General features: G+C 39.6%; 1 protein-coding gene across 1 annotated transcript; it reads right to left on the bottom strand.

The window, feature by feature from the left end:
- Window positions 1-41: 41 nt before the first annotated feature.
- Window positions 42-11844, bottom strand: LOC121294879 (sorting nexin-22-like). Its single transcript, XM_041219028.1, has 7 exons — window positions 11488-11844; window positions 6199-6282; window positions 2750-2854; window positions 2296-2390; window positions 2054-2086; window positions 1669-1739; window positions 42-374 (listed from the first exon to the last, which is right to left on the bottom strand). The coding sequence occupies exons 1-7, from the start codon at window positions 11551-11553 to the stop codon at window positions 313-315; spliced, it is 516 nt and encodes a 171-aa protein (XP_041074962.1). The 5' UTR covers window positions 11554-11844; the 3' UTR covers window positions 42-312.
- Between the last annotated feature and the right edge of the window lie 179 nt (window positions 11845-12023).

Below are 12023 nucleotides of genomic sequence, written 5' to 3'. Positions count from 1 at the left end.
GATGCATTATGTTTCCCACAGAAAGAAGACAAATAATAAAGTATAAGAAAAAATAGGACCTTTATTAACCTAGGAGGAGATTGACATTGAAAAATACCAGGCATTATAAAAAAAATAATTGAATTATTGTTAAATATTCCAAAGTGAATGATGCAGCCAGAAATCAGAAGCTTCAGCAGTAATGCGGCCTCCCTCCCCACCCCACAGTGACAGTGTCTCTGACCACCAGGGTTAGCTCCGGGCCGCTTGCGGAGAGGCTGCAGGCTCTGTCTTTGTCGGAGGCCAGCTTTCTGTGCACTGAGTAAAACTGACTCAGATATCCCGGGGATACAAGCCCTGGAGAACGCCATCCGCAATCACATTGGGAAAGAAATCTGTGGAGAAGAAAAGATTGAAAATGTATTAAAGGACCGCAGTGTTTCAACAACATGAGTTGGTAATATGTTCCATCCCCTCAGCACTCTTTGCAAAGAATGGTCTCCTACAGTCTGTCTCCACTTCAACTGTGTGCTCCAGACCTGGTTTCTGCGCTGCGCTATACTTTCACCCAGTACAGAATTGTATTTGTGCTCAGGTCAATTTCAAATCATTGAATTGATTGCAGTTTAAATGTATGTGTGCGTTACCTTCCTGTGTATATATTTAAAAAAAAAAATGTGTTGGGTATTTAATAGTGCCTCTGGATCCAGGAGTAAGAGGTAGCCAGGTCAGGCTGTAGTATTCATCAGACAGATCTCTTGAGATCACATGAAGCATTTCTGCAGGATGGGACTCTACAGACCCATTAATAAACTCTGGCACATTTTTTAGTACAGCCAAGCAAAGCCCCAGGGGAAAGGGGAGGCACTGCTTGAACACAGTCTGTCTTTGTGCACTGAATCCAGGTCCTATCTCGAGAGGTTACCAGGAAAGCTTCAGGCTTTTCCTGTCTAAAAGCTTTCAAAAGTTTAGTGAAGTGTACCAAAGTAGTAAAGCACAGTAAAAAAATAAAACTCAATAGTAAAACTTTGACGGAAATTTGCAAGTCTCTTTTTAGTCAATAGCATAATATTAATTATAATACAACTATTATTTGTCTGTATATCAAACTGTATATTCGAGGTTGGACCAAAATACAAATATGCATTATGTAACACAAACTTTTGTGTAAATGGGCTGTCCCTTGCATGATGGATGCATTTGTTCATAGAGAATCGTATTAAAAAGTTGCACCTTCCTGTCATTAATGGTTCACTCACAAAACCAGCAGATCTGACAAACTCAGAGAAGGTCCATATCCAAGACAGTATTAATAAGCAAGCAGCTTCAAAAGACTTAACACCTTTTTAAAAATGTCTCCTTTTTATGATATTTGCATTCGTTCTTTGTAGTTTTGAATGTCGTTACTCAAAAATTGATTACGACTTGGGAACGTGTTTTAAACTGTTTTGAAAAGGTATTTGAAGCTACTTTAATAAACAACACCCAAAGCAGGTGTGGCACCGGATGGACTGGTTTGGCAGCAAACCCCCTGAGTTATGGTCACCAATTCCCTTATTACTAATATGGCACATTTCCACTTGAGTAAGTGACCACTGCACAGTTTAGAAAGTTATCTGAAACATAATCGGAGTCTATCCCTAAACAGAAGCCCCTGCACCCCACTGACTGATTGGAACAGTCTTGTACCTGAGCTCTCCTCCAGTACGTAGGGATCTTTAGAGAATCCAACAACACCGCGCTGGTGCAGTAGTCTGCAGCTGGAAATACAAAGAATACACTGATTAGGCCAGTGATGAGGATCAAAAAAGGCATTATTTGAACTGTCTGGTACTGTAAGCAGTTTAGTCTCCATGCCTCAAGCCTGCCCTGGACTGGAGGGACCACCCTTTCTCTTAGGGGTGAAGGAGTAGTTCAGTCTCCTTGTAGCAAGCCTGCCCTGGACTGGCGGGACCACCCTTTCTCTTAGGGGGTGAGGAAGGGTGTTTTTTTAAATGAATTTCGATTGATTCTCACACGACTCTGTCTTTGGGAACCTTTAACAAGCTGTAAAATACAAAGAGGTTTTGGTTACCTGAAGTTCTCTGAATGAGAGTCGTTGAGGGATCTGAAAATAGAAATATAGACGACCGTTACACAGTATGGGTATCCTGAACAGTACAGAGTGTCTCAACATAATTAATACTAAGCTTGCTTCTGTATTCTAGACAAGCATTGCAGACACAGCTAGCTGCAAGACAGGTCGATTAGCAGTGCTTGGGTATATTGAGGCACTGCTGGTACTTTACTATTGAGAAAGGGACTCCAAACACTCACTCGAGACTACAACTTGTATTCACAGAATGGAAATGTTTCACATGCAGGAAATCCAGCATCTCCTTAAGAACTTCTTTATTGAACCGTAGAACATACTAAAAGATCAGAAGACAAAATAAAATCAACCCTAGCCAAATGAGTGTCCAAAATCTTCACAAAGCTTTGCTATTACAACACAGCTTGTTACTGTTAATTGTGGCAGTAACTGAGTGCAACTGTTGATGCACCAGTATTACAGAGTCTCTCTAATACACACATATGAATACATAAACAACCCACACCATGGCTTTCAATAGAAAATCAGAGCTATCAAGAACATTAATAAAAGAGATCCCAATTACCTATAGCCACTGTATCCACATACAGAGCTCCATATACTCCCCATCCCCAAAGTTTACCTTTACCTTAGCCATCCCTGGCTACCCATCCCTCCTGTTATTAAAGGCGCAAGTACCTGCACGTAGTCCTCGAGCTCCTGCCTCCTCTGGTGGGATGGCTTCTGTCTCAAGTTCGGGTTCCTCTTCGAAGGGAAGTCTGGGGTGAAGAGGATCTTTTTCAGCTGTGGAGGCAATAGAAGAGGGAATTGAAAGCAGTGTCTGGTCTGCTCCAGAGCTTCTGTCTCCAGCTTTCTCTTGGCATCTCCCATGGTCCCTTCCCTGCTCAGTGTAAAGGCTACGGATGTGCAGCTGCTGCAGTCATAACTTCAACCACAATTTCACAACGATCAAACTTTCAGCAGGAAGTTGCTAGATACCTCCCTTGCACTGCAGTTCTTCAAAAAAACATTTGCAACAGGTTTTTTTTTGTTGTTGTTTTATATGCTTGCAAGAACATAGTGCACAGTTTTGTGTAAAATGGCCTCATTATTAATTTGTTATGCAAACAGTAATCCTGGCGTGGTATCCGGTTGTAATATATAAAAGCTGCAACTCCTGTTGCAAGTCACTTTTGGACACAATGGGACAGCAGACCTGACAGTCTGAGAGGTGACAGTAGAAGCTTGGCTAGCAAGTGAAGAGGATAATTTGCTAATCATTGGGGTGTTTCACGAGGGTAAAAAAAAAAAAAGTCTTAACTTGTCAGGAGTATAGACTATAGATTTCCACCCCCAACTTTCCTGAAGAAATTAGAGTCTAATAATTCTGATAGGGAGAAGCGGTTTTGTAAATCTCAAACGATTTCAAGCTGGGACCCTTTGAATTGACTGGGGTCCACTGTGACCCCTTGTTAACAAAACAATAATACATCTAGATTTTTACAGTATGAAACAGGAAACATATATAAAAAAACAAAAACATTTTGTATTATTCTTAATTGACTTTGATTCCACAACTCTACAAAAGAATCGCTGCGATATGTAGAGACAGACTGACATGCTTTCCCTTATATGCTCAATAACTTATTGACATTTGTACCCAAGTTTTATAACAATTTGACATACTGACCTCACATCTGCAGATGATTTAAATATTGTGTTGTCTTTGGTTGACTATATCTGGTTGCACTTTTTTATTTTCTACATTTTCTTCTTCAGTACTGTTTCTTATTATGGTAAATTACTGTGCTTATTTATGCACTGTACGAGTTGACTAGGGAAAGATAATGTTAGGTTATTACCATAACCCTGGTTCCCTGAAAGAAAATGACAACCATTACCGAATGGGAAAAGAGCTCTCTCTGACCGTCAATCACTGAGCATATATAAAAAAGCTGCCCTATCCGGGCCCTGCTGTGAGGGGGAAGTCCCTCCCACCTCCTGTTGAAGAGGGACATCATCACGGTAACATATTGCCATTTTCTTTCATAATCAGAGGTCAGCTGGGATCATGACCTCGAAGGGTAATGGTTGTCATTCTCTTTCAGGAAACCAGGGTTATGGTAATAACCTAACGTTCCCTTTGAATGACAACCATTACCGAATGGGAAGCTGTACCAAACCTGTCATAGCTCCAGATTACCGATAGTACAGCCCCACGGCGATAGCCACACAGCCCACATGACGCCTAAGGGCATGCCGCCTGCAACACCAGTCCAAGGAGGGTCTTGCTCGGTTTGCGACATCAAGGCGGTAAAAAGTGCAAATGTCTGACTACCTGTCCATATAGCAGCATTGCATAACTCATCTGAGGAGGCGCCATGAAGGAAAGCCCACGAAGTTGCCTGGCCTCTGGTAAAATGGGCCATAATGTCCCCCGGTAACGGGGAGTCCGTCTGTTCATACGCCAAATGTATCACATCTGTCACCCAGTGGGCTAGAAGTTGCTTCGATAGGGCTTGACCTCCAGAGCGGGACCCATAGCAGACAAACAGCTGGTTGGACTGTCTCCAAGACGACGCCCTATCCAGGTAACAACGCAGATCCCAAACCGGGCATAGTGTGTGCTGTCTACGGTCCTCCTCTGACTCGTGCGGGGGAGGTCTGAAAGTTTCCAAAACCACTGGTTGGTTAATATGGAATGAGGATACCACCTCTGGCAAAAAGGATGGATTTGTTCTTAATGTTATCCGCGAGTCATTTCCCGTAAAAGCCATGCATGTGTCTTCAATGGACAACACATGAAGCTCAGTTACTCGTCTGGCAGATGCAATGGCTATTAAAAATGCCACCTTCAATGAAACAGGGCGCAGTTCTGCTGACGCCATGGGCTCGAATGGGGGACCTGTAAGGACCCCCAGTACCAGTTCTAGATCCCACTTGGGGACCATACTCTTCATGGGAGGACGAAGCCTCCGAGCCCCTTTAAGAAATTACACTGCCAGGAAATATGTCCCAGGGGACACCGAGTCTGTTTTGTCATGGCACACTGATATTGCTGCCAGGTATACCTTCAAAGTGGACGCTGATTTTCCTGTATCAAACAAGTGTTGTAAAAAGGTTAATATCGTCTCAATAGGGCAGGTCACAAGATCGTGACCTTCGGCAAGGCACCAGTCTTGGAAAACTTTCCATTTATATGAGTACTGGGCTCTAGTGTTTTGTGCCCTAGCAGACTGTAGTGTTTCTACTACTGAGTCTGGCAAACCTCGTCTGAATTGACGGCTCCGTTCAATGGCCAGACCCAGAGTTGGAGCTGGGCTGGGTTCGGGTGCCATAATAGCCCCTACTTTTTTAGCAGTCATTTGCAATGTCACTGGAACAATTTTTAAAGTGGGGGTGCTAAAAGCCATTGAATAAAACTGTAACCCCTGTATATGATGGAAGCCATGCAAAGCCATGGGGTGCTGCCGCACCCTCAGCACCCCTAGTTCCAGTGCTGAGCACTCGCCCCTTCAACTCTCTGATTGGTTAAATGTTGTGTCAAAACATAACATAGCTGTCATGTGGTTCCAAATTGTTTTTTAATCCAGCAACGTGACACTGATCTAGTCTGCCAGAAGCAGAATCAATCCTTATTGTTAAACGCACAGTAGCATCTGCAAGACGGGCGGATCGTGTTTTTTCAGCCTACCACTTTAAACTTTGGTTTTCAAAATAAATAACAAAATACTGACATCTGCTTGGCAGTACCAGTACTGCAAAAGTTTTTGGTTCTCATAAGGACTAAGCTGGAGATCATTTATTAAGTTTATAGATCTCAACTGGCAAAGGAAAGAACAGTTTGGGTCCCATCTCTTCCAACTGTAGGGGGCATGGTAAGGCGAGCTGCGACAATCATACAGTACAAATGTGGATTAAGAGAATGAGTCAAACATACAACATGTTTTTTTTTTTTGTGCAACTTATTATTATTATTATTATTATTATTATTATTATTATTATTATTATTATTATTATTTACATTTTTTGTTTTTAATAAGAGTGACCAGTTATTTAGACACTGCCATGTAGAATCCCCAGGAAAGATCCAGGACTTCAGGCAGCCTCGGTTGTTTGCATATTAATATAATTTTATCAAGTCATACCTTTTTATGAAGAGCGTGGAATTCGCTGTAATGTTTCGCTACAAAGTGCTTTCTTCCATTGAACAGGACTTCCACCCGGAATACCTACAAAAAAGAAGGCAGCAATCAATATGAACCTTCAATGAAAATGGTCCTTTATCTCCGCCTAGTGTTTTATTGTAAATACTACAAGAAAAAATAGCACAGTCTATACCTGAGCACACACCAAAGCGTCCATATATTTACATTATATACTTTTTCTACAGTGTAAAACTAATAAAACACAGAAAACTACTAAGACATTTATATGCTTTTTGTTGATGGCAAAAAACCAAAACAAAACAAAAAAACCCAACTGTTTAGGCTTAATTTTTGATAACATTAGAAAGTTGCCCAGTTTATTTGGGTATTTGTCAAAAGCACTGCTGAAGTTTCCATGTGATGAAGCATTTTGAAAATTACTCAAATCAAATTATAACACAGATGGAAACACAGTGCACACAGGGTAAGTACAGGTGATGGAACACAAGTTAGATTTTATCAGAAACCCTACTCACAATTAACAAACATTTTACACCCAGGTAAAACTAACATTTTGATTTATAATAATGTAATAGAACAGTGTACTAGATCACCACTTGCACAATTTTCAAATAATAATAATTAAAACAAAAACTTATTTTTGGGAATGAAAACAAACTGGAGGGTTAACCTCCTGCTAAAGTAAAAAGGCTAACCGTGAACACCAAGGGATTCGATTTTAGTGTCACAAATGTGACACGCTTGAGAAAAAGATAGGCGACAGAAAGCAAGGAAGAAAAAGAAAAAAGAAAAGAGAAAGAAAAAAGGAGAGAAAAAGAAAGGCGAGAGACAGAAAGAAAGACTTGCATTTTGTATAGAGGTCATTTAGTTCTTTTAGTCTGTAAAGTGGTCATACTCGATGTGGTATCTTTATAATGCGAGTATATTAGAAGGAAGGAACCATGTTGGAGACACTTTGAATGTGCTTGAATCTGTGACCAGCTCCCATTGTCCTGGAACCCTCCATCCCTTTGGAGCTGTATTCCAGTTACAGAGTTCCAAACACAAAGAGCCCATTGACTCACACAGGAACTGTTCAAAGAGTCCTCACAAAGCTGGCTGGGACTCTGAACTGGGCCCCTGTCAGACCTGGTCCTGCTGCAGCTGTGGCAAACAAACACAGTCATTGACATCTCTGCTGCCCGACACACTCCCCAACAAGGGGGCTAAACCCTTTCAAACCAGCACTGGGAACCGTCAGAGCTTCCCTTCCCATCTTCACTTAGTCATCTTCACTTCCATGACTCAGAGACGAGACACTCTTGCTGTAGCGTGCTAGACATACTTTAGTGGGTTATTTAATTTTTCATTTCATGAATTAAAGTGACAGGTCTTATAAGAGTGAAACGCTGCTGCTAATCTTTAAACACAAAACGAAGAAAGGGAGTTTTTGTGAACCAAACAAAGTATCAACAGGGGCATTATGTGGCGAGTCATTTGTGGTCAAATGAATCATTTTGATCTGTTTTATCAGAAAATGTCACTGTTGGATTGCATTTATCTGGGTAACAAATGATCACGATTACGAAATCCAGTTTTTTTTTTTCAAGTAGGCTAGTTAATTATTATTATTATTATTATTATTATTATTATTATGAGGTCTTATTTATGATATAACCTAATTTAACAAAATAAATAAGATTGTGGTAACAATGATTAATACACAACTATTTATGTTGTTTTATTCTAAATCTAAATCACTTTTAATGTTAGTGCACATATAACGTATGCAAATAATGGTTATTTTATTTATGCCTCCTTAGCAGAAATTAAATAACTAAATCTAAATTGAATACAAATAAAACTTTTGAAAAAAGGATATCTGTGTTTTTATACATCTTCATCGTCTTCCTTGTCGGTCAGGTGTCCAGCATCTCAGACGTGCTTAAGGAGGCGTATGTGAAGGCGTATGTGTGTGCCTTTTTATTAAAGCTATACCACTAAATACGTGTTTGCATTTTGTTTGCATGAACTTAAATAAATATGTAAATATTATATTCCAACACTCTATTTGGACATATAGTGTGTCTTTGCTATGGCGATGTTCTATGATCATATAAAAGCTAAATCCACCTTTGCAGTAGGATCATAATAATTCTGGTATTTTGGTTCAAAGTAATCCTGATCGCCTCTTTAAATTCTGAAAAACCCAATTACAACATTTAATCATGATTAAAAGTGTGACCGGATTACCAAAACAAAATCTAGATCACAGTAATCCCGATTACATTTTGATGTTTTGAAAAACCCAATTGCACAATATAATCCCGATCAAACACTGAAATCCGATTACCAGAGTTTTGAAAAATTGGCCCCAGGTGTCTTCCATGTCTGTCCATCACAATCCCTCGATCTCAATCCAACTGAACATGTTTGAGATGAACCTGAACAACACATTCATCATCATGATCCACTGCCTACTTCTCTGCACCAAATGCCTGAAATAATACTGGCTTAATGGATTAACATCCTTCAAGACCCCTTCCAACACCTTGTGGAGTCTATGCCTCATCAAGTCTGTTATCAGGGCAAATGATGGATGGCTGTAGCCAATATCAAGTACAGGTTGTAATAAAGTGTCAAATTAAACTAGACTTACAGTCTAGAAAGTAAAAAAAGAAGTGATACTGTATTTTCAAAAATCATTTTGAAATTAGCAAAGTCGAGAGCTAGGCAGACTGTTTATATTTCAAAATCTGGTTTACAAATTTAAAGTTTGTGTTACATAATATGAAAATATCAGCTTTACATGAGTGCGCTTGCTTTGCACTCGCTTCAAAATTGGGTGCATTTTTTAAATTTACTGCTGCAGGAGCATGTCTATGGGACTCGTACAGTGTTATATTGGCAAGTATGTTTCTAGGGAGCAATAAGCTTGTGTGCCTTTTGCTGCTTTTTGTTAAAGTAGAAAGCATTGCAGTTTGAACTATGGAAACTTTAAGCAAACAGCACTTGGGAATTATACATGCATGCTATATACCCACCACAACACTGTCAATAAGGTGTAGGGCCCTCGTAGGCAGCCAGTGAGGTGTTTGGGATTTCCTTGAGGGATACGTGACCATTCCTCAAGGATTCCTTCCTCTAATTCCTTCATGAAATTAGGGTGGAAATCTGAAGCACAATGACTGCTGTTACTGTCTTGCCCATTTTGTAAAGTTAGAGACAGTTCTTTGCTGTAGAACTGTGGAGAGGAGAGTTTTATTCTTCCCCTGTTTGAACATCGGACAGCTTCTATTCATTAAAGCGTAGTTGAATCTTCCCAAATTCTTTAGATGCCAAAACCATGCAAACAACACAAACTGATTATCATCTTCAGACATACTGAAAGTAATGCCCAAATCAATATAGAATGCATTTCCGTTACAAAAAGAAGGTTCTGAGTTCATTCTGTACGTGGTGCAGGTGGAAGATTATAAATCTCAAATCGCACAAAGATGCAACGTTGAGACTCAGTTACAAGGCAGTCTCTGTTCCTGCAGTTTCTAATGTGGGAAAGCTTTGAAATACTTGTGCTGTGGAACAAAACAACTCCTCTGATGCCACAGTAAAATACACAGCCTTCCTGTAATGCTGTTCAGCACATTACTGCAGTGGGGTTGCCAGAAAGAGAAACCCCACAGTGCACCTGTCTAATCAATTTAAAGTGGGTTTCTGATTTTAAGTTTTAACCTTAACAATTATACCTTCTCTCTGGTATATTGCAGCAACAGCGTGGGCTGGAACATAAGCTAAAAATTAAGGACTGTTTCAGAATGTCTCCAAATTGAAAGGGTGCTGGTGGTTAGTTTCTGTATGTGTAACTCTTCATTTGCATGTACCTATACAATAACACATGTTTTGCATATCTAGTTATTTTCATTTGGGAAGTGTAATGTGATCCCTAAACTACACAACAGACAAACTATAAAAACAAAAGCCCTGAGCAGCATATGGGCTCTATGAGAGCCTGCAGGGAGCCTTTTCTTTAACTAGAGGAGTCTAATCTGGTTCTTTTCACTTTGTTTAGTGTGAGAAGCTGAGCAAGGTTTTTGACAAGAGAGAAAGAATGATTTTGAAGTATACAGTACAACTTCAAAATTTCATTTTTTCACGAAATCCGTTTGCTTACTTTAACTCACAGAGAACAAAAAAATGAATTTAAAAATAATTGTGTGATCTCCAAATCATTATTAGAGCCCAATAAAACGAACACACCACAACTAAACAACTCAGACGTTTAATTGAAGTAGCTGTTTTTATTTGTTATTAAATTTGAATTGGTGTTTTTTCCTTACTGATAAAAAAAAAAAAATTGTGCAAATGACAAATTGGAGTAATAATCTAGCTGTTCTTGTAAAATGAGCTCAGTTAAACAAAACCACCTTCCTTACGCAATCTACCGCTGCAAGCAATAGCAGGATGACGCGTTGGATCAACAGCTAAATCAAGACTTACGTAAACAAACTGGACAACTGGACAAACTGGACAGTCAACGCCTGTTTTCTGCTAAAGTGCAGCACGTAGTACATGAAACTATGAAAGAATGCAATACCGAGCTTCATAAGAAATCAGTTTGAACCAAATATTAAATATATGTGTAAGTGTATTACTTTTTAATGAAACGGGTAAAGCGAAAAGGACGGCTTATCCCGTTGCTGTAATTAACAGTATATGCTCGCATTGGTGGTACTGTATCGGGTTTAATATGACATATGACATCAATCCAATTAAATAAACAAAACATTTGCTTCAGGACGTTTTCTGTCGTGTTGCGTTCTGTCAGTGTTGGTTTCTTAGGCGAATAGTCAGCCAGCTCTTGCACGGTGTTATATAAATATAAAAAAACGAAACGGGAAAGTAGAAAAGATAAGCCAATTAAAAGTATCATTAACCATAGTGGTAACTGTTTCAAGGTGAATTTTAAGATTTTAATTTGGAATCGCTACAGCAAGGTTAGTTTGTGTTACTTACAGCAACAAAAAAAGTATTATTCATAAAATTTGGAAAAATAAAATCGCATTTTAAACTAAACAAAGTTAAAATGAATAATTAAAACATATAGTAATTTTACATTAGATTATTTTTAGTTTTACCGGGATTTGGATAATGTGAGTTTAAATTACTGAATGGAATATGCATGTATCCTATGGGACAAAACTAAAGATATAAGATACGTTGCACACCCGACAGAATGACCAGTTTTGTTCAATAATGTAATCAGTATTACTCATAGTACATTGCACTTACTGTACGCGTTTTGCCAGAGCCGTCAACAGCTCTGTTCTCCAGCGACGGGATGTAAACCTCGATCATTGCGGGGTTTAACAGACAGCTGATCCAATCAATCTGTCAATAATGAGAAAGCCAGCGGAGAGTCTGGTGGGGTCACAGATTCAGCGAAGATCAATCCGGGCTGTGTAACAATTCACTCGGTTCTTCCCCCGGTATTTTATTTCACAGCTCCAAAATATCTGTATTGCCCCGCTCGCCCATGTGTCAGGACCTCTCCACCACGGTCCTTGCCTTTTCTGAACAGTTGGGTAATGCTGGAGACCAGATTGTACGCGAAGCGCAGCTGACCCATTCACTACAAACAGCACAAGCTCGTGTTGCTCTCTGCGGACGGGATGGATCGAGTTCTCAACACCCACCCCAAGCACCACTTCTTAACAAACTAAGCACAGGGATAAGCACACATAAGCGATTCAAGCTACAAGAAATTCCCGTAAAGATTACATGCAGTCGATAGGTTTATTGTAAAACTATACTGTTGATGTATTTAT

The sequence above is a fragment of the Polyodon spathula genome, chromosome 19, assembly GCF_017654505.1.
Source record: "Polyodon spathula isolate WHYD16114869_AA chromosome 19, ASM1765450v1, whole genome shotgun sequence".
NCBI classification, from domain to species: domain Eukaryota; kingdom Metazoa; phylum Chordata; class Actinopteri; order Acipenseriformes; family Polyodontidae; genus Polyodon; species Polyodon spathula.
This window is presented reverse-complemented; position numbering and strand designations above follow the sequence as displayed.